The 22,335-nt window shown below is 41.7% G+C and overlaps 1 protein-coding gene across 1 annotated transcript in view; it reads left to right on the forward strand.

Annotated features, from left to right (window-relative positions):
• Positions 1-22,335, forward strand: part of LOC102176958 (histone-arginine methyltransferase CARM1-like) — a 262,751-nt gene that overhangs the window by 157,594 nt on the left and 82,822 nt on the right. The window contains 1 exon segment of the mRNA XM_018052765.1: positions 4,669-4,779. Within this exon segment, the coding sequence (XP_017908254.1) occupies positions 4,669-4,779 (111 nt within the window).

Raw genomic sequence — 22,335 nt, forward strand, 5'->3', positions numbered from 1 at the left:
GTTGAGCCTTAAGCCAACCTTTTCACTCTCCTCTTTTACTTTCATCAAGAGGCTTTTTAGTTCCTCTTCACTTTCTGCCATAAGTGTGGTGTCATCTGCATATCTGAGGTTATTGATATTTCTCCCAGCAATCTTGACTCCAGCTTGTGTTTCTTCCAGTCCAGCGTTTCTCATGATGTACTCTGCATAGAAGTTAAATAAGCAGGGTGACAATATACAGCCTTGACGTAGTCCTTTTCCTATTTGGAACCAGTCTGTTGTTCCATGTCCCGTTCTAACTGTTGCTTCCTGGCCTGCATACAGATTTCTCAAGAGGCGGGTCAGGTGGTCTGGTATTCCCATCTCTTTCAGAATTTTCCACAGTTGACTGTGATCCACACAGTCAAAGGCTTTGGCAGAGTCAATAAAGCAGAAATAGATGTTTTTCTGGAACTCTCTTGCTTTTTCCATGATCCAGCAGATGTTGGCAATTTGATCTCTGTTTCCTCTGCCTTTTCTAAAACCAGCTTGAACATCTGGACGTTCACATTTCATGTATTGCTAAAGCCTGGGTTGGAGAATTTTGAGCATTACTTTGCTAGAGTGTGAGATGAATGCAATTGTGCGGTAGTTTGAGCATTCTTTGGCATCACCTTTCTTTGGGATTGGAATGAAAACTGACCTTTTCCAGTCCTGTGGCCACTGCTGAGTTTTCCAAATTTGCTGGCATACTGAGTGCAGCACTTTCACGGCATCATCTTCTAGGATTTGAAACAGCTCAACTGGAATTCCATCACCTCCACTAGCTTTGTTTGTAGTGATGCTTTCTAAGGCCCACTTGACTTCACATTCCAGGATGTCTGGCTCTAGATGAGTGATCACACCATCGTGATTATCCGGGTTGTGAAGATCTTTTTTGTGCAGTTCTTCTGTGTATTCTTGCCATCTCTTCTTAATATCTTCTGCTTCTGTTAGGTCCATACCATTTCTGTCCTGTCTCGAGCCCATCTTTGCATGAAATGTTCCCTCAGTATCTCTAATTTTCTTGAAGAGATCTCTAGTCTTTCCCATTCTGTTCTTTTCCTCCATTTCTTTGCTTGAGTGGGTGATGATAAAAAAGCATAGAGCAGGAGTACTCGACTTAGCCTGGGAGGGGAGCAAAGGTTAAGGAAATATTCTCTGCTGGGGAACAGAAGGAAGAGTTGGTGTAATAGGCAGAGTTCCTGCAATAGAGACATGGCATACCCAACAGGGTGTTTTAGGAGAGTTAAAGGACAGGACTATTAACAATGCTGTGGGCAGAATATAGGGAACCAGCATGAGACGGTGAAATTCCCTAGCACCAGCAAGAGTGGGCACCTGTTCCCACCCCTAGGCCTAAAGGAGGAGAGAGAAAGCAGTGGTTGCTGGAAACCTGAAACAGTAGTCAGAGCTGTAAGAAATGGAAGCTCAGCAGAGCCGTGGCTTTGGTGGAGAGACACAGCCAGTCCGTGGAGACCCAGGAGGGAGAAGGTCAGGAGAATAGGTCCCCTGACGTCCTGCCGCTCCCTCTGACCTCCTGTCGTCCCTTCTCTTGGTTGATCCCAACCAGAGTCCAATAACATGGAGCCGTCACAAATGTTCAGTCAGAGTGCGGTGTGGTCAGGGCCTCTCTTCCTAGTCCACGCTTTCCTCCCGTTTGTCACTCTGCAGAAGGATGGCCATGATGCCGCTGAGGGCTGAGCACTGCATTGCCATCCAGCCCTGCCCCTTACCAGCCGCGTTACGTCTGGCTGAACACAGTCTCTGCAAGCCTGTTTCCTTCTCAGTACAGTGGGGCCCTACCACGCACTGTGTATCCCAGGGAGGTATGAGGACCACATAGAGAGTGTCAAGGGAACGTCCTTTGGAAACTACATACTACTTTACACGTGAAAGGGGATTTTATGACTCCCTTTTGCCTCTGTCTGAGGGGAGAGAGTTTTCTTTAGGACCAGGAAGTATAAGGTCCTCAAGCAATACCCAGTTCTGTGATGGCCTCCCAATGGTAGAATAAAAAATAGGCTCAATATAATCTTCTGTGAGGACAAGAAAATGTGATTAGTGGCAGCTCCAAGGCTTCCTGAGGTGCCAGGTAAGGAGGTGTAAAAGAATTATCTGTGTTAATGCCCTCTCTCGTCCTGGTCTGGGAAATCCCAGTTGGAAAGGGCCAAGGGAGTCTGTTTTCATTAGAGGCTGAATATTTGCTTTGACTCTTTCATTTTTCACCAGAGAATGTATTCTCAGCATCCCTCAGCTTTGTTTCCAGCATTTCATGGCTCTGCGTCGACAAGCCAGAATGTCCTTCCCTCTCCGCTCCCTCTGCTACAAGCCCCAGACTGAAAATTCACTTGTTAACTTTTTAAATATACACACAAGCGGGAAACAGATGGCATTATCTGGATAATGCTAGAAAACGATCAGATTCTTTTTCAAGGGCTATGCTCTGTTTTGAAATCACCCAAATGAATAAAGTTGTTTTGACTTGAAATTAGTTATTGAAATAAGGTATTTGGGCATAGTTTTCAGCTCTTCTCTAGATAGAGTCTGGGTCTGTCAAAGCGTCTTCCTACTTAAAGTCCTAATTTGGCAAAAAGTTGAACCATGTCAGGCTCCCTCTCACCTCTTTTCTCTCTCTCCTCATCCCCTCTCTCCACTGTCTCTCTCCTAGTGGTTAAACATGTCTTTGTTTTTTAGTCTGAAGGATCAAGGGAACTGAAATACACTCCTCTAAGATGTGCCTCGTGAGACCCTAATAAAATGCTCCCTTCACACATTTCTGGGGCACCTGTCACCAGAGCAAGCAGGTGCAGTTTCTGTCGTGTCTTAATTTTGTATCCCTATTTTGGACTGAACATAGAAATCGAAGGTGTCCTATTTTTAATTGAAGAAGATTCAGAAAAAGTTCTTCTGGGTGTGGTGCATTTTTTGAGGGGGCCGTGGGTTGCAATGTCCAACCTACAGAGCCTCTGTTCTTTAGCCAGAAATCGTGAGTGTTCTTGCAGTAAACCAGGACCATGTGAAGATGATGCTCCTAGAGAGGATGGGGAGAAATAAATAGCGGTATTTCTAAAAGGATAGGCAGCCTGACGGCAAATTCCAGAGACTGGGTGGCATTTTAAATTGGTAATGCTCCTAATTACCCAGGCCCTAGGAGACCGTATGGAATACAGCCACAGCTCTAGAATTAATACAAGTGAGCACTGTGAGGCCATTACTAACAGCGTGTTCTCTTAGAATAATGGCACCGAATCTGTGTCAGCACAGTATGGTATTGCAATTAAAACATACGCACACACACGTGAATGTGTGACCTCCAATATTTCCTGCTTTTTGGAAAATTTTTCCTGCTATCAAAGTAAAAGTAAAAACTGTTATAAATTTTCCTGAAAAAAAATTAATACTTTGTTTCCTTGTCATTCATTGCCTCTTGGTATTGCTGGGTTAAAATGTTAGATTTATAAAAATGAACTTAAGTAATCAGTGTGTGATTTTATGAAACATGAGCTTGGAAGGCAGAAATGCCCAGATTCAACTCCTAGTTGCCCTGCTTATGCTAGGTAAAAATGGGCTCATTCAGTGTCTCTGATTTTCAGTTTAGTCATCTTACAAGTAGGCATGATAATGCTATCTATTCATACATTTATTGTAAAGGTTTGAGCCATGTGAAATGCCTTGCTCAAAGCTAGTGTGAAAAGATGCTAAGAATAAAAGATATGGCAGAAATACAGAATCCTAAGGTTTCAACCATCAGACTGAGCTTTAGACCTCAGCTTCAGCAGTGTGTTGGGCCAGAGATCCAGTCCATACCATCCACCTCTTCCTCTCAGCATGCAGGTCCAAATATTGGCTTGTCCTTTTGTGCCAGTGAGTGGTGGTTTTGTTGATTTAAATTCTAGAAGAAAAGTTTCTGTAAATTCTGTCTGTCCACTGTCTTAATACCCTTCTACCCTTCATATAAACCACCACAACTTTTTTGGGGGCACCTAGAATGAAAGCTTGTATCCCAGTTTATGTGGGTGAAAGACTTTATCTTCAGTTTTTTTCTGAATATGTATATATATACACAAACATATCCCTGTGTGTGTGTATATATATATATGTATATATATATAATTCTAAGAATTATTGGAGACAGTTTTCATTTTGTTCATATTGATATTTAGGATAAGCAAGTTCATTCAAGATGCTCTACTTTTATTGGTCCTAAATATCCTAAAAGCAAACCATGTAACAAAGAAACTGTAGTAATGATAGCAATAATTTGAGAAAAACCAATTTTGTGCCAAGTACTTTGTATACACTTCATATTAATCCCTACAGTTCAGTTTAGTTCAGTTCAGTTGCTCAGTCGTGTCCGACTCTTTGCGACCCCATGAATCGCAGCACGCCAGGCCTCCCTGTCCATCACCAAATCCTGGAGTTCACTCAGATTCACGTCCATCGGGTCAGTGATGCCATCCAGCCATCTCATCCTCTGTCCCTACAGCAAACCTTAAAAGGTGGGAGGTACTAACTGTGTTTAATATATGAGAAAAGGGAGTCTCAGCAAGATGCATAAGTTGGCCAATGTAAGACCACTTGTAAAAATCAAAGCCAGTACTTTAATTGTCTGGTCTCAAAGCTCCAGTATGTGTTTTCACCCCTTTTTGTCTTCTCATTTCCTTCCAGGTTGTTTTGGATGTTGGTTGTGGATCAGGAATACTGTCATTTTTTGCTGTACAAGCTGGAGCTCTTAGAGTCTATGCAGTTGAGGCCGGTTCTGTAGCACAATATGCTGAGGTAAGTGTTTGCATTTTTATAGGGGCCTGAGTGATGGACTTTTCAAGGTAAGTCATATATAAAAGAATTTTTTTTACCAGTCTGATCTTTTTATCTGTTGGGAGGTTACTGCTGAAGAAGCCCACCTTTATTGTAGTAATTGATAATGAAAACAATTATATAAAAAGTTCACAATACTAAAAATATAACAAAACTTTCTTCTTCCCTATCCACTGGGTGGCAGATGGGCCTGGGGAAGGTAAATGCTTTCTTATCTTTAAAAATGGCCTACTAAGGTGAGGAGGGCTTCCCTGGTGGCTCAGAGGGTAAAGCATCTTCCTGCAATACAGGAAACCCAGGTTCGATTCCTCAGTCAGGAAAATCCCCTGGAGAAGGAAATAACAACCCACTCCAGTACCCTTGCCTGGAAAATCCCATGGATGGAGAAGCCTGGTGGGCTATAGTCCATGGGGTCACAAAGAGTCGGACACGACTGAGCGACTTCAATAAGGTGAGGAGTCAGACATCCCTAGAGCTGGGTTGATTTTTTTTCTTCAATGCTGTGCTGACAGTAACTGCACTGCTCACTTTAAATTTCAATTTTGGTTTAAGGGATGGTTGCTACATGGTTGTAGTTGAAGCATGGAGAGATGTATGTTTCAAGGAGCTTTTTCAGATTGCAGATTCTGACTGGAGGACAGGGAGAGGCTTTGTTTTAAATGTGGTACTCCATTATCATTATGAAATGTGTACAAATATTGGAGAATAAGCCAAAGTCAAGAGTCAGTAATAGTACCTTTCAGTGATATTTAGATGTAATAATAACTCAGTGAAGCTGCAGAGTTGGAAGTGTGTGTGCCCAAACATGATCAGAGTGATGCGCTTGTCATTCACACCTGGAGGAGGCCTATGCTTAAATGAGGGCTAGAATTGCAGAAAGAAAGGGAAGCTTGCCTGCTGCTTCTGAGGAACATCCTGAAACTTTCCTCTGACCTGGGACAGTTGGTAGCTCTGAGTGATGGCTGAGTTTGGATTGAATGACCCAGGAGGAACTGGAGACCAGTAGACAGCATGCCGTGTTTGGAAGGAAGGAGTGCCAGGGCCTGATGGCCAGCGTGTTGTTTCACTTCCTTCTTCCAACAAGCCTTGGATAAAATATTTTTGGTCTTTGGCTTGATAACCAATTCTTAAGAGTCATTTTTATTAAATATTGAGTACACACAAAAGAATATTTATTAAATGTATACCTATTATTGGGGGCCTCCCTGATGGCTTATTGGTAAAGAATCTGCCTGCCAATGCAGGAAACGCAAATTCGATCCTTGGGTCGGGGAGACCCCATGGAGTAGAAAATGGCAACCCATTCCAGCATCCTTGCCTGGGAAATCACCTGGACAGAGAAGCCTTGTGGTCTACATTTTGTGGGGTCACGAAGAGTCAGACATGCCTGAGTGAGCACTCACTTACCATACATATTAATATTTGTAAAATGTGTACATTTGTAAAATATCAAGAATAACAACACAGTGAATATGTGTCCACTACGTCTTTTAAGGAATAACCATAGCATTTCTAATGAAGATTCGTGTGTCTTGTCCTGTTCACTCTTCTTTCCTGCCCTAAACAGAGGTAACCGCTATGTTGAATTTTTGTTGGTCATTTGCATGCTGTTCTCTATAGTTTTACCACACAAGTTTCTATTCCTAAAACAAATCTTAATGAACTTTCCATAAATGGGATCATAATGTATGTATCCTATAATTTGCCTTTTTAACCCAGGCTATTGCTTCTGAGGGTCATTTTGTTGATGCATACAGCCCTCATCAATGTTGGATAGCATTCTGTTATATAAAATCCATTAAGTTGCTAGTGCAGTGTACTGTTGACAGGATTTGGATGACTTCCATTATACAAGTATTATCATGAATATTCTTGTACACACTCTCCACCTATCTCATTATATACCCAAGAATAGAATTGATGGGTAATAGGGCTTGAGAAACCTATATTCAGGTCAGGAAGCAACAGTTAGAACTGGACATGGAACAACAGACTGGTTCCAAATAGGAAAAGGACTACGTCAAGGCTGTATATTGTTACCCTGCTTATTTAACTTATATACAGAGTGCATCATGAGAAACGCTGGGCTGGAAGAAGCACAAGCTGGAATGAAGATTGCCGGGAAAAATATCAATAACCTCAGATATGCAGATGACACCACCCTTATGGCAGAAAGTGAAGAGGAACTAAAAAGCCTCTTGATGAAAGTGAAAGAGGAGAGTGAAAAAGTTGGCTTAAGGCTCAACATTCAGGAAACGAAGATCATGGCATCTGGTCCCATCACTTCATGGGAAATAGATGGAGAAACAGTAGAAACAGTGGAAACAGTGTCAGACTTTATTTTTTGGGTTCCAAAATCACTGCAGATGGTGACTGCAGCCATGAAATTAAAAGACGCTTACTCTTGGAAGAAAACTTATGACCAACCTAGTTAGCATATTGAAAAGCAGAGACATTACTTTGCCAACAAAGGTCCGTCTAGTCAAGGCTATGGTTTTTCCTGTGGCCATGTATGGATGTGAGAGTTGGACTGTGAAGAAAGCTGAGAGCCGAAGAATTGATGCTTTTGAACTGTGGTGTTGGAGAAGACTCTTGAGAGTCCCTTGGACTGCAAGGAGATCCAACCAGTCCATTCTGAAGGAGATCAACCCTGGGATTTCTTTGGAGGGAATGATGTTGAAGCTGAAACTCCAGTACTTTGGCCACCTCATGCAAAGAGTTGACTCATTGGAAAAGACTGATACTGGGAGGGATTGGGGGCAGGAGGAGAAGAGGACGACAGAGGATGAGATGGCTGGATGGCATCACTGACTTTATGGACATGAGTCTGAGTAAACTCCGGGAGTTGGTGATGGGCAGGGAGGCCTGGCATGCTGCGATTCATGGGGTCGCAAAGAGTCGGACACAACTGAGCAACTGAACTGAACTAAATGACTTTGACCATGATGTTTGACCATCTCTTCTCCTCCATGAAATACCTGTTCCAGTTTTTTTGTACAGTGTTTTTTTTTTAATTGTTTTATTGTCTAATTCATTTGTAGGAATGATGTCTATATTCTGGATATTAATTCTATTCAGTTTTATATGGGAAAAAATATCTTCTCTCAGTTAATACCTCACCTTTTCTCTTCCTGGAGTTCTAAATAAGATTTAAATACAGAATTCTAAAAAGAAAAGAGAAGAAGAATATAAACTTACATAGAGAGAACCCATAGATAAAAATGTCTCTGCTTCAGTGTTTGATAGATTTCAAAATGCAGTCTTAAGCAGACGGAGCTGCATGTAGAACTTTGTCTCAGGGGTTGTACATTCATTTAATCACATCTTCATTCAGTTGCATCCCACAGTTCTGTTTCTTGGGAGAGTATAGGAGAAACAAATAATTAAGGAGTATTCTTATATTTAAAGAGCTTCTGTTCTGATAGATTGGCGTTGTTGTTGTCTCTTGTATCAGATACCAAAAAAAAAAAAAAAAGAGAGAGAAGCGTTAGAGATTTCTTCTTTCTCATAGTTTATTTATTCACATATTTAAGGTGGCTTGAGACACACTTGATAGTTATTTTTAAAAATGTAATGCCTTTGGTTGTAATATTTTAAGGGAAGAGAGGAAGAGATTAGCTTGAGATCCTCATGCACTCCCTAGACACAGTCCTGTCTTCAGCCCAGCACACAGCTCCAGTCATCACCAGCACACCATAGGCGGAACTGTTCCAGAACCATCTGTGATTGGTTTCTCCAAGAGAATTCTCAGCCTGATTAAACACGTCAGCGGGACAGTTGCCTTCTTGCAGAGCGGGGCTACCCGCACGGAGACTTTTACCCAGTAGGTCCGCTGGCTAATTACAAAGGTCTCTAGCAAGAAGCCAATGTGGAGAAGAAGAGAGAAAGAATTTAAAATGGTAAAACTTTGTATTGTTTTAAACTTTGAAACTATTTTAAACTATTTCATTTCAAACTTACAAATAAGTTGTAAAAAAATAGAAAGTAATTCAAAAGCTTCCCAAGTTCTCTTCAGCTTGATTCACCTGTTGTTCATATTTTATCCCATTTACTTTATCATTTACTCTTGCTCCACTGTCACGAACACACATGTACATGAACATGTATACACAAATATAGGGGTGTGTGTGTATACATATATATTATATATATATATATATATGCAGATAGAAACACACACATTTTTTCCTATGGGATAGTTCTGTATATCATAGCCTTTTATCCTTAAACATTTCAGTGTGTGTTTTGCAAGAACAAAGCCATTCTCTTAAATAAACCGAGAAGAATTCAAAGGTGAAAAAGAAGCTGTACAATGACTTGTCCATTGAGTCTTCTGATATTACTGAACAGGTTTCAGGGAGGCCCGAGCGTGAGCAGAGATACACTGTCATCCTGGGCACTGAGTCAAGAACAGTCTACACTTCACTGCCTATTTCCTTGCAGAGTATTTCCAGGGAGACTTGATTTTTCAAGCATTTAAACCATATTCTAAAGAATTCTGAAGCATCATCGCTTTATTTTATCTTTGGTTTTAGCAAGCAGGGAGGATTTTTGTGTTTCTGTAATCTTCCTGTGTATGGCTAGGGCAGGTGGGGGGCAGGGGTAGTTTTCCGAATGCTGCAGGGACTGTAAAGTATCCTTGAAATCCTTGCTGGCACGTTTTCTCTGCCCCTGGGGCCTTCCTGGAGTGTGGTCCTAAGGACAGGCTAGTTACGAATGCATTCGGGGCCAGGGCTGGTTAGAATCTTCTTGAAGGATGGCCATGTTCCTGGCTGCTACTGTGGGTGTCCTGCGATGCCCCCTGTGGGCCAGGGCTGTCACCCTCGTGGAGGAAGATCATACCAGGGCTCGGTTTCTGCTTCCTCCGCCGACTCTTGTCTGTACAACTTGTGGATGGCACACGTGAGTGTGAACAGCACAGAAAAGATTTCTTCTCTAAGAATAGGCTTTGCTGGCCGCTCGGCACACAGCGCATGGTGCTCCTTTCCACCTTTTCATTATTCAGTAATTGAACCAGCAGACATTTAATTCTTTCCTCTGGAGTCTTCATTAAATTGCTCGGAAAAGATAAAACTGTAACAAGAAAGAAAAATGTACAAATTTAACTGCCATTGCCTGCCCCTGGATTCTTCTCACAAAAGGCTTCTGGGCTTTAAGTAAACAGAATATTTTCAGTTTGCATTGAATTCAATTTGAGTCGCATTCAGTGGCTAAAGCTGATTTTGTAAGGGCTGACCCTCAGATGATGAGATGACGGAAATGACTCCTTGTCTGGAGGGCACGCACATTTAGTCATTTTTTGCGGGATAGTCGTGAACCTGCCCAGGTGCAGTCGTGTGCTCTCGCCCTGGGCCGCATCTGACATGTCTGGGTCAATAAGAGACCATCTTTGTCCACGAAACAGGGCAGAACTAAAGGTCTCCCCTGAGTTCCCAGCCTGTGAGTCGGCCCTCCTCAAAAGAGCAGCTATTTCTTGTTCTCTTTTTCTTTTCTTATGAAACATAAAGCTGAAGCCCTCTGCATATAGACCAAATGGGAGTGGGGAGAAGGCATTAATCAAATGTATACATGTACATAGTCAAGGAAGAGGATGTTTCTTAAGTTAAAATTGTACACAGATGCCTCTCCATCTCGATGATAAATTCTTTGAAAGGCTGGAAATTAAAAGACTATGAGAGTAAGCAGTCATGAATAGATTTATGTATTGTAATCAGCGTATCCTTACAGCAAAGCTTTCTGGCCCTTAGATTTCACAATGTTCATAATCATTAGTGGACCACTTAATTAGACTTTACTAGCACATAGTTCCTACCTATGTCTCATTAGGATGATTTTTAAGGAGTCAGATCAAGTATTTCTAGGTCATGAGTAGTGGAATTAAAAGCAGATAGAACTGGAAATGTTGTGACATTGCATTTCTCAATCTACTGGGTTCATAATCTAGGGCTTCTTTGTCTAATATGGCAGCCTTTAGACACATACAGCTCTTTATATGTAAATATAAACTCATTTTTAAAATTAAATTTCTTAGTCTCACTAGCTACATTTCAAGTGCTTAGTAACCACAAGTAGCTAATGGCTGTTGTAGTAGACGGTGAAAGTATGGAATATGTCCCTCAGCAAAGAAAGTTTGAGTGGGTAGTACTGATGGAGAGGACGCAGGTGGCCACACGTCAGTTCTCTGGCGTGGGATGGCCAGGCTGGTGGCTGTGTTCACTGCCAGGTGTTGGCACCCATGGCCAGATCAGACTGGTTTGGTGTTAGTTGAGACAGCCCTCCCCAGTCCCTCTTGCTGTGGGCATTGTTTATCTTTCCCTTATTTTTGTGTAAGATCTGGCTTAGAACAGGTTCCCTAGGAAACAGATGGTGATGCACAGATTTACATGCAGGAAATTCATTGCAGAAGGCTCTCAGGAATCTGACCTGTGAAGGAACTAGGATAAAATTGGGCAGAGGAGGAGTTAAGCTGCACTGTAGTTGGAATAAAGAACTCAGGCAAACCCACAGGGAATTCTTGAGCTGGGGAAATGTTTCAGAGTTGAACCACCTTGAGGCAAGGGCATTTATGCTTCACATTTTTACTTCCTCAGGAAGGAGAGTAACCTGGGGGAAGGTGGCTCTCCTGGGCCAAGGAAAGTTTATAGACCAAACCTCAGCTGAGAGCCATCATCTGCAGCATTCCCAGCTTCTGGGGAATGATGCCTAGGTCCTGAAAGAAGAATCTGCATGGTGTGCCACAGCAGGTGCTACAGGATCAGGATTCAGGATCCTGACTTTAGTCTTCGGACAGGAAGCTGATGGAGAAGAAACATAATAGTAAATCAGGGAGGAGGGTCAAAGTGACGGAGCAGAGGGGGTGATACTGAAAGCCTGTGTGAGACCAGGGGTGATTTGTTGTGTGTGCTTTAGGGATGGGCAGAGATTACCTAGAAACTCAGTCGACATCTGATCTGAAGTACTTTGTACTTTTCTAAGCTCTGTGCAGACAGAACATATGAGATGTGATTTCTCCCCTCAAGTAATTTGTCCTCCAGTTGGGCTTCACACAAGTGAAATTATTGCCACAGGACAGTAAACGCCAAGTGCATATGAATGGTAGAGACAAGAAATGTCACTTGTAAGGAACAATTCCCATCAGCTTGGCTGTTTAGAGAACCATCAGATAAGCGGTGTGATTTGGCTTGAATCCTTAAAGATCCATTTTCACCTCTTACTGCCAACAATGAGATTTTTGAAAAACCCTTGAGTTCTCATGGGGTTCTACCCTAAATATGTTGCTAATCTTTTCACAAATAATTGAAAGTCATTTATTGAAAAGGTTGTTCTAATTTTTAATCTTGAATACTAGAAAGAATGTATACTTTGAAGTTTTCTGATACGAGTTCATTCTTTGAGGTAAGGAGGATTTTTCTCCGTTTTTTGGTTTTTTTTTTGTTTTTCGTTTTTCTTTTTTGGTTTTTGTTTTTTTTCTTTAGTGTCTCTAATAGCTTGCTTCTCCCTTGTCATCTCCCATAGACACCAAAAGCCTGAGTCACCAAATTCCATCCAGCGCATCAACACTTTTTATTTTTGCACTAAGTTAAAAGGTGACCATAACAAATCCATTAAAAAAATAATAATACCCATTTTGCATAGTTGGCTTTTTAGAATTTAGGTTGCATTTCTATATCTATAAACTCCTAGTTCTTCAGGAAGAGTCTTTGACGTGCTTGGGGCAGATAATATCATATCCGCATGACAGATGAGGAAGAACCTTGGAGAAGTTAGGTCATGAGGATTGGACATGGCTTCTGAGACACAGACCCTCACTGCCCCCTCCTCCTTCAGCATCCAGGTAAGCAGTGATTAGAGGTTTCCTTGGAGGTGAAGAGGTGAATGTGTTTTCCAGAAGCTGGAGCTCTTACCCCTGTAGATAGTTCATCCAGGAGCCAAGAGAAAATGGGGTAAGATCAGAGTGACACAGAGCTGTGCTCACTCTGGAGACTCTAAGGGAGGATCTGTTCTTTGCCTTTTGCAGCCTTTGGAGGTTGCTGGCCTCACTTAGCCAGTGACTACATCACTCTGCTTCGGAAGCATCAGTTTTCCTTTTCTCACTCTCCTGCTTCTGGCATATAAACAGCCTTGTGATTATATTGGGCCCAGCAGGATAGCCCCATTAACCTCTCCATCTCAGAATCCTTAATTTACTCCCATTTACAACATCGCTTTGCCATGTAAAGTAACACATTTGTAAGTTTCCAGGGAATAGGATGTAGACACTTGTGGGGATTGGGAGGAGCTGTGATTATTCTGCCAACCATAACAAGTTACTTGATCTTTCTCTACCTCATTTTCTTCACCTATGAAATTGTAGATAATGATAATCCTTCATGAAGATATTAAGAGAACTGAATGAGAAAATCAATGTCTGACTTTCTCTAGCAGTTGTTATTGCCATCATGGTTATTATCAGCATCATTATGGGGGTCTCATTTCATCTCTGTACAGATCAACTGAGCAGGGAGGCCAGGCCACAGTGGGAATCGTGGGACCAGGCAGAGAACATTTTTCAAATGTGTGTGTTTAAATTGAATTTTGAAATTTCCTTTCTTACTCCTTTGTATTTTTTACATTTCAATAAAGCTTTATTTATGAACACTGAAATGGATTTTTCTTAAATGGAATTTTATTTAATTTTCATATGTCAAGCTGTATCCTTTTTAAATTTTTTCCCAGTCATTTAAAAATATAAAAACCATTCTTAGCTTGCAGGCTATACAGAGAGAGAGAGTGGACCAGATCTTCCTGTGGGCGGTAATGCTGACTCCTGGTCTAACATAACCCTAATTCATAAAAAACAATTAAAAAAAAAAACAAAATGATTTTTTTTAGTTAAGTAGCTGATATATGTCAGGTCCCATGCTATACTTGGGGACTGTAACATCTGTATTTAGACGTGGTCCTTGTCCTCATGGAGCTCATGATAGAATAACCACACAAATATACGATTAGAAACTCTCAAGTAGTGGTTATGAAAGAAAAGTACAGGATTCTCTAGGCTGTGATTTGTATTACTCCTTTTTAAACTTTTTCCAAAAAATTAATGTATGTCTTTTTGGCTACGCCGGATCTTTGCTGCTGTGCCTAGCCTTTCTCTAGTTGCAGCAGGCGGGAGCAGAGGCCCCTCTCCTGTCACAGTGCTCAGGCTCCTCTTGTTGCAGAGTGTGGTCTCTAGGGTGCTCAGGCTCAGTAGTTTTGGTACACAGGCTCAGTTGCCCCACATCATATGGGATCTTCCCAGACCAGGAATCAAATCCATGCCCCTTGCATTGGCAGGCGGATTCTTAGCCACTGGACCATGAGGGAAGTCCAGTATTATTCCTTTTCTAATATCTAAACATTACTCTTGTAATCATCTTTGTACAAGTGCCCAACTCTTCTCAAAGCTTCCACAGACTGAGCAGGGCAGCCTGATAAGCAGTTCTCTGATACCCAGTTCTGAGAAATTCATAGCTGTTCCAGTGTCTTTTTCCTAGTTGGAATTTCCCTTGCTGGCCCAAATATGCAGTTATCCTCAGATGGCCTCAGTACTGATGACTGTTTGGAGGAACCCCGCCACTTCGACATCAGAAAATAGTGAAGTGGCCCTCAGGCAAGGATGCCTTAGGATCGCCCCCCCACAGGGCTTCTGTTACTCAGGTGCTGAGCCCGAGCCCCATTTTCTAATTCAGTCCTTACTGGAATGTAGACTGAGAATTTACATTTCTAATAAATTCTGAATCCTGATGCTTCTGATGAGGGGACCACACTTTGAGAACCAGAGATGAAACAGCCCCTAAAAAGGATTTTCTAAAATGTTTCTGAAAGATGCATCTAGAAGACCTTTCAAGGACTGAATTAGGGAGGAAAGGGACCTAGTGGCAGTGAGCCTACCTGCCCCAAGCCCCCTATAGTGAGAGCAACACTTCAGTTTATAATGATGGATAAATATTGTGCTTAGTCACTCAGTCGTGTCTGACTCTTTGTGACCCCATGAACTGTAGTCTGCCAGGCTCCTCTGTCCATGGGTATTCTCCAGGCAAGAATACTGGAGTGGGTTGCCATGTCCTCCTCCAGGAGATCTCCCCAACTCAGCGATTAAACTCAGGTCTCCCACATTGCAGGCAAATTCTTTACTGTCTGAGCTACCAGGGATAAATATTATTGCATCCAATTTAGTAAATAGCCAGAAATGCTAAGAGCTTAACACCAGATGTATTCTGCACATCATTGAGACTTGATTAAAAATAACTTGTCTTTTTTTCTATTTTTTTTCTTTTAAAAAGTTTGCTTTAATTTTTAACCTCAATTTTGTTTTTTTCCAGTTTTATTGAGAAATATATCACTCTGTAAGAATAAGGTATGCAAAATGATGGTTTGATTTACAGACAATGTGAAATGATTACCACAATAGTTTAGTTAACATTCACTACCTCATATAAATACAATAAAAAGAAAGATTTCTTATTATGATAACTCTTACAATTTACTCTTTTAACAACTTTCATATATAACATATAGCAGTGTTAATTATACTTATCATGTTGTACATCCCTTGTGCTTGTTTTTCTTAAAACGTTTGGACCCCTCCTTCCTCCAGTTCCTTCATCAGCCCTTGACCTCTGATCTCTTTTTCTATGAGTTTGGTGGGTTTTTTCATTGTTGTTTTGTTTTAATCTCATATGTAAGTGAGATCATGAAGTATTTGTCTTTCTCTGTCTGATTTACTTCACTTACCATAAGGCCTTCAAGGTCCATCCATGTTGTCATAAATGGTAAAATTTCCTTGTTTTATGGCTGAATAATAGTCCATTATATTTACATATATACCCCAACTTCTTATCCATTCATTGATTAATGGATAGGTTGTTTTGTGTCTTGGCTATTGTAGATAATGCTGTAGTGAAATTGTGAGTATAGGTATCTTTTTGAAATACCTGTTTTGTTTTTGATAAAGGTTTTTTTTCCTTTAACACCCTCCCTTTTTTGCTTAATTGAAACATAACCGATACTTTAAAATTGCACACACTTAGTGTAATATTAAAGAATATGACATATTCATAATCTATGATATTATCACTGCAACCAAGTTATTAAACATGTCCATCACCTGCAAAGAGGTCTTTGTGTTCTGTTTTCATTTGGTGTTTTAATAAGAACTTAACATGAGATCTATCTTCATAACATACCTTAAAGTACACAGTGCTGCATTGTTAAGTATAGGTGCCGTGCTGTACAGCACATCTCTGAGATCTTACTCATCTTGCATCAGTCAGTTCAGTTCAGTCTCTCAGTCATGTCCAACTCTTTCTGACCCCATGGACTGTAGCACACCAGGCTTCCCTGTCCATCATCAATCCCGGAGCTTGCTCTTTAGGACTGATTTCCTTTAGGATTGACTGGTTTGATCTCCTTACAGTCCAGGGGACTCTCAGAAGTCTTCTCCAAAACCACAGTTCAAAAACATCAATTCTTCTGCACTCAGCTTTCTTTATAGTCCAATTCTGGCATCCATACATGACTACTGGAAAAGCCATAGCTTTGACCAGACAGACTTTACTGGCAAAGTGATGTCTCTGCTTTTTAATATGCTGTCTAGATTTGTCATAGCTTTTCTTCCAAGGAGCAAGCATCTTTTCATTTCATGGTTGCAGTCATCTGCTGTGATTTTGGAGCCCAAGAAAATAAAGCCTGTCACTGTTTCCATTGTTTCCCCATCTACTTGCCATGGAGTGACGGAACTGGGTGCCATGATCTTTGTTTATTGAATGTTGAGTTTTAAGCCAGGTTTTTCACTGTGCTCTTTCACTTTCATCAAGAGGCTCTTTAATTCTTCACTTTCTGCCATAAGGGTGGTGTTATTTGCATATCTGAGGTACTTGATATTTCTCCTGGAAATCTTGATTCCAGCTTGTGCTTCATCCAACCCAGCATTTCACATGATGTACTCTGCATATAAGTTAAATAAGCAGGGTGACAATATACAGCCCTAACATACTCCGTTCCTGATTGGAACCAGTCTGTTGTTCCGTGTTCAATTCTAACTGTTGCTTCTTGATCTGCATACAGATTTTTAAGGAGGCAGGTAGGGTGGTCTGGTATTCCCATCTCTTGAAGAATTTTCCACAGTTTGTTGTGATCCACACAGTCAAAGGCTTTGGCACAGTCAATAAAGCAGAAGTAGATGTTTTCCTGGAACTCTCTTGCTTTCTCAATGATCCAGCAGATGTTGGCAATTTGATCTCTGGTTACTCTTACTTTTTAAATTCAGCTTGAGCATCTGGAAGTTCACAGTTCATGTACTGTTGAAGCCTAGCTTGGAGAATTTTAAGCATTTCTTTGCTAGTGTGTGAGGTGAGTGCAGTTGTGTGGTAGTTTGAGCATTCTTTGGCATTGCCTTTCTTTGGGATTGGAATGAAAACTGACCTTTTCCAGCCCTGTGGCCACTACTGAGTTTTCCAAATTTGCTGGCATATTGAGTGCAGCACTTTCACAGCATCATCTTTAGGGTTTGGAATCTTGCATAACAGAAATTAATACCCATTGAAAAACAATTCTGTATCTCCCCTTCCTGTAGTCTCTGGCAATACTATTCTATGTTTCAATGAGTTGGACTATTTTACATACTTGATATATGGGGTATGTGCATGCTAAGTTGCTTCAGTCATGTCTGACTCTGCGACCCCATGTACCGTAGCCTGCCCATGGGATTCTCCAGGCAAGAATACTGGAGTGGGTTGACATTTCCTTCTCCAAGGGATCTTCTCGGCCCAGGGATTGAACTGGAGTCTCCTGCATCTCCTGCACTGGCAGGTGGGCCCTTTATGGGGAATCATACAGTATTTGTTCTCGTGATTGGCTTATTTCACTTAGCATTATGTCCCCTATGTTTATTCACGTTGTTGCAAATGGCAGGATTTCCTTCTTTGTTTAAGCCTGGATATTACTCCTTTGTATATATATACCACATTTCTGCTGTGAGTAATGCTGCAGTGAACATTGGTGCCGATACCTTTTCATTGTCCTGATTTTACTTCTTGTGGATATATACTCACAGTTGAGATTCAAAGGTCACACAGTAGTTCTGTTTTTAATTTTTGTGGGAACTCCAGTTTTCTATAGTGGCAGCACCATTTTATATGCCTACTACCAATGTATAAGGAGGGTTCCAATTTTTCCACATCCTCACCAACTTATTTTTTGGCTATTATTAGGAAACAGCAATCCTACTTAAGGTGATGTCTTGTGATTTTGATCTGTATTTCCCTGATCGTTAGAAGAACAACACCCCTTTTATGTGTTTTTACTTAGTGGGTTTCTGGATCAACTATTATTTGAAGAAGGGTATGGAGGACTTCCCTGGTATGCCAGATGGTAAAGAACCCACCTGGCAACACAAGGAACCTGCGTTGGATCCCTGGGTCAGAAAGATACCCTGGGGAAGAAAATGGCAAATCACTTCAGTACTCTTGCCTGGAGAATCCCATGGACAGAGGACCCTAGCGGGTTAAAGTCCATGGGGTCACAAGAGTTGGACACAACAGAGCAACTAATGCTTCACTTCTGGAGGCTAAAGCAACCTTTTGAAACTAATGTCCAGTTTCCTCAATTTCCAGAGGGGAACCTTGAGAACTAAGGGCCTTGCCTACATCAACAATTGCCTTTCCTCTGTTGTGGGAAACTGTCCTCATGTGCAGTGTTGGCGTGTCTAAACCATAATTCAAGCAGCTTCTTCCCTCACTGCTTCTGAAATCTGCTTTCCCTAAGCCAGAGTCTCCACTCACAGCCAGTCACCTCTTGTCCCTCTCCTTTTGCCCCACAGCCCCCACGTGCAGAGCTGTTTTCGGCTCCCACTTCAGGGTCTGTTTGATTCTGGTTGTGAGAGGCGAGAAGCAGCAGAAAGTGCTTGTTGACCTAAAACATTTGCCTGCCGTGGCAGCTACACAGTTTAAGGGAACTGTGATTTAGGCTACACATTTTCTTGGCAAGCAGAGCAGGGAGGGTGGGACAGACTGTAACTTAAATTCATCCAAATAAGAAAGAATGTCATTTGAACTTTGCAGGTAAGGGAAATGAACAAGCATTCAGATGGTTGATTACTAATCATTGCTAAAAAATGTCTTGACATCTTACAGCTAAATTCCTTCAGCTCTGGCTGTGAATTTGCATCACGCTCCCACACCCCTAAGCCCACCTAAACTTTACTTTTCCCAGCCCGTTCCAGGTACCTCAAGAGCTTCACCCTGTAGGAAGTCCTGTAAGAGTGCGGAAAACAAAACAAAACAAAACAAAACCAAGATCCATGTTTAGCTGTGTGAGACTCTTCAAAGACCAGACCAACATCTGAGAAGGAAAAAATTCAGCCATATCACATCAACAGGTTGGCCTCCACGCTCAGTGCTACATAATCACTTTGACTCCTCATTTTCGGCAGGATTGATGAATCCCCTCACTCTGGGCTGATGGTTTGGTTGTCCCATAGCCTCAGACTGCTGTCCATTCTTGCTCTTTTCATCTACTGAAGCTGAGGAAATGATAACTGGTTTTGCCACCTGGGTTACTTTTTAATGATCTGAAAGACCACAAGGAGCCGGCGTTTCTTTTGTGCTTCTCCTCATTCAACAACCTAATAGCCATCTGAAAAGAGCTTTCTTGAAAGGAAAAAAGTCTGCTCCTCTCAGGCAGGAGCAATAATACTGCACTATTCTCTGATTAAACTGTCGCACTGCGCATATTACTGGGCATCTGACCTGCTTGAATCGGACTTAGCACTGAGGCTTCTTGGAATTTGCACTGCTGCTTTTCTGCCAACAAGCCGTGAAATGACAGATGAGTGTCCCTAAACTTGAGTGTGAGCCACAGTTAAAGTGCCTGAGAAACTCCTGGGGCCCAGCCACCTCCTGGGACAGTGCTGGAAGGGGAAACGTGTTTTCCTTTAGGGTTATCCTCTGTGGACAAGAACTTCAATCAGGGGTAAAACCAGAGCCAGCACCACGGGGCACACGGAACTGGAGTGAAAACACGCAGCTTAGTCTCCCTTCTGCCCCTGTGGATAGGCAGCCTCTGCTGACTGGTATCAGACTGAAGGCAGGAAATTGTTCCCTCTCCTTCTGAGAGTCTTTTAAATTTCAAAACCACCATAGTGTAATATTTTTAAAAAGTAGTTTCCTAGGTGTTAGATAACTGGTTCTTAAGGCAGAGGCCTGATCATTAACTGTGACTATGTATCTGCAAAACTCTGTGTGTGTATCATAATTGGTGCACATTTTTAGCTATCCCACCAATATATATTTATAGATAAGTTTATTTTGAAAACTGTGTACTACTGTGCTCACATATTATGTGCATTATAAACATTCTCCAGAATTAAAATGATATCCCACTATACACCCACACAGAGCTGAAATGTAAAATACAATAAAGCCAGTGGGACCCACATACATTGATGGTGAGAATGTAAAATGGCATTAAGAACTTTCAAGAATAATTGGGCAGTTTCTCTTAAAGTTAAACATGAACTCTCACTGTGACCCAGCAATTCACTCCTTGGCATTTACCAAAAAGAAATAAGAATATATGTTTCCACAAAGATTTGTACATTGAAAGCAACCCAAATGTCCATCAGCATATGAAAAGACAAGTCAGTTTTAGTACATCCAAACAATGGATTGCTATTAAGAATACAAATGAGTCAACTACTTTTATACATAACAGTATGGATGAATCTCAGAAACATAAGCTGAGTGAAAGAAGCTAGACACAAAGGACATATTGTTTTATTATATTGAAATAAACAGAACCAACCTCAGAGAGACAGCACTGAGCAGAGGCTTGGAAGGAGACCTTGGTTCCCTACCCAGGAATCTTTGATGGTCCTGTGCAGCGTGCAGGATCTCAGTTCCCTGACCAGGAATTGAACTCACGCCACCTGCAGGGGAAGCTTGGAGTCTTAACCAGTGAACCATTAAGGAAGTTGCAAGACACCCTGCCCATTTTTGAACCTGGGTAGCCTGGATGAAAACCAGGAATCCTAGCCACTGGACCACCAGGGGCTAGAGGCTAGAAGCAAAATTCCCCTGGCCCTTGTCCCACCCCTTGAAAAATGCATTTCTCAAGGAGGCAAAAACTGCTAAGACAGGTCCAAAGTTTATTATTAGAGACGCACAGTACAGCAAGTGGGAGAGCACACAGAGAAGCAGTTTAGATGAAACAGAAGCAAGGCAGAAATGCACAGCCAGAGAAAAAGGGTATCCTCCCTAATGGAGAGGAGCTCGGTAAATAGGCAGGTATGTCATTTACAGAGGGCAGTTCTTCCAGGTCTTTGTTTACCTTTGACCAGTAATCTGGTTTCTTTTTCCACATCTGACCTGCCCTAGGACCTTCCCCAGCATATGTGCGCAACTTTTATCCAAGATGGATTCCAGCCCAGAGGCCTATGGGGGGCTTTGGCATCACCTGTTCTGGGATGGTGAACCTTCCTTTTTGATCCCCAATGAGCCTTTCTGCACATGTGCAGTGTCTCCCTTGACCCATGGATGGGAAATGTATGACCTCTTGATCTTTCACTCAAACAAGGTTTAGCCCTTCTCTGTTCTACCATAATTGTTGTTGTTGTTTTTTTTTTCCTACCATAATTGTTATCTTAAAGTGTCCTCAGGAGACAAAGCCTGGCTATTTACCCTGTTTCTGTTGCTATATGTATGTATGTACATATATGTATAAATTTTTTTTTATGGAGGAGAAAGAAAGAGTGGCTTTATTACTTTGCCAGGCAAAGCAAGAACACAGTAGGCTAGCACTTGAAGAACTGTGTCCCGTCCCTGGTAAATGATGTTATTCAGTCACTAAGTTACGTCCAATTCTGTGAGCCCATGTACTGCAGCACACCAGGCTCCTTTGTCCTCCGCTATCTCCTGGGGTTTGCTCAAACTCAGTCCACTGAGTTGGTGATGCTATCTAACCATCTCATCCTCTGTCACCCTCTTCTCCTTTTGCTCTCAGTCTTTCCCAGGATCAAGGTTTTTTCAGTGAGTTGGCTCTTTGCATCAGGTGGCCAAATTATTGGCGCTTCTTCAGCTTCAGCATCAGTCCTTCCAGTGAATATTCAGGGTTGATTTCCTTTAGGATTGACTGATTTGATCTCCTTGCTGTCCAAGGAACTCTAAAGAGTCTTCTTCAGCACCACAGTTTGAAAGATCAGTTCTTCAGTGCTCAACTGGAAAAACCATAGCTCTGAAAATAAGGACCTTTGTCGACAAAGTGATGTCTCTGCTTCTTAATATGCTGTCTAGGTTTGCGTAGCTTTCCTTCCAAGGAGCAAGTGTCTTTTAATTTCATGACTGCAGTCACCTCTGCAGTGATTTTGGAGGCCGAGAAAATAAAATCTGCCAGTGCTTCCACTTTTTCCCCTTCTGTTTACCATGAAGTGATGGGACCGGATGCCATGATCTTAGCTTTTTTAATGTTGAATTTCAAGCCAGCTTTTCCACTCTCCTCTTT

This window comes from Capra hircus, chromosome 8 (assembly GCF_001704415.2).
Source record: "Capra hircus breed San Clemente chromosome 8, ASM170441v1, whole genome shotgun sequence".
Lineage (NCBI taxonomy): Eukaryota > Metazoa > Chordata > Mammalia > Artiodactyla > Bovidae > Capra > Capra hircus.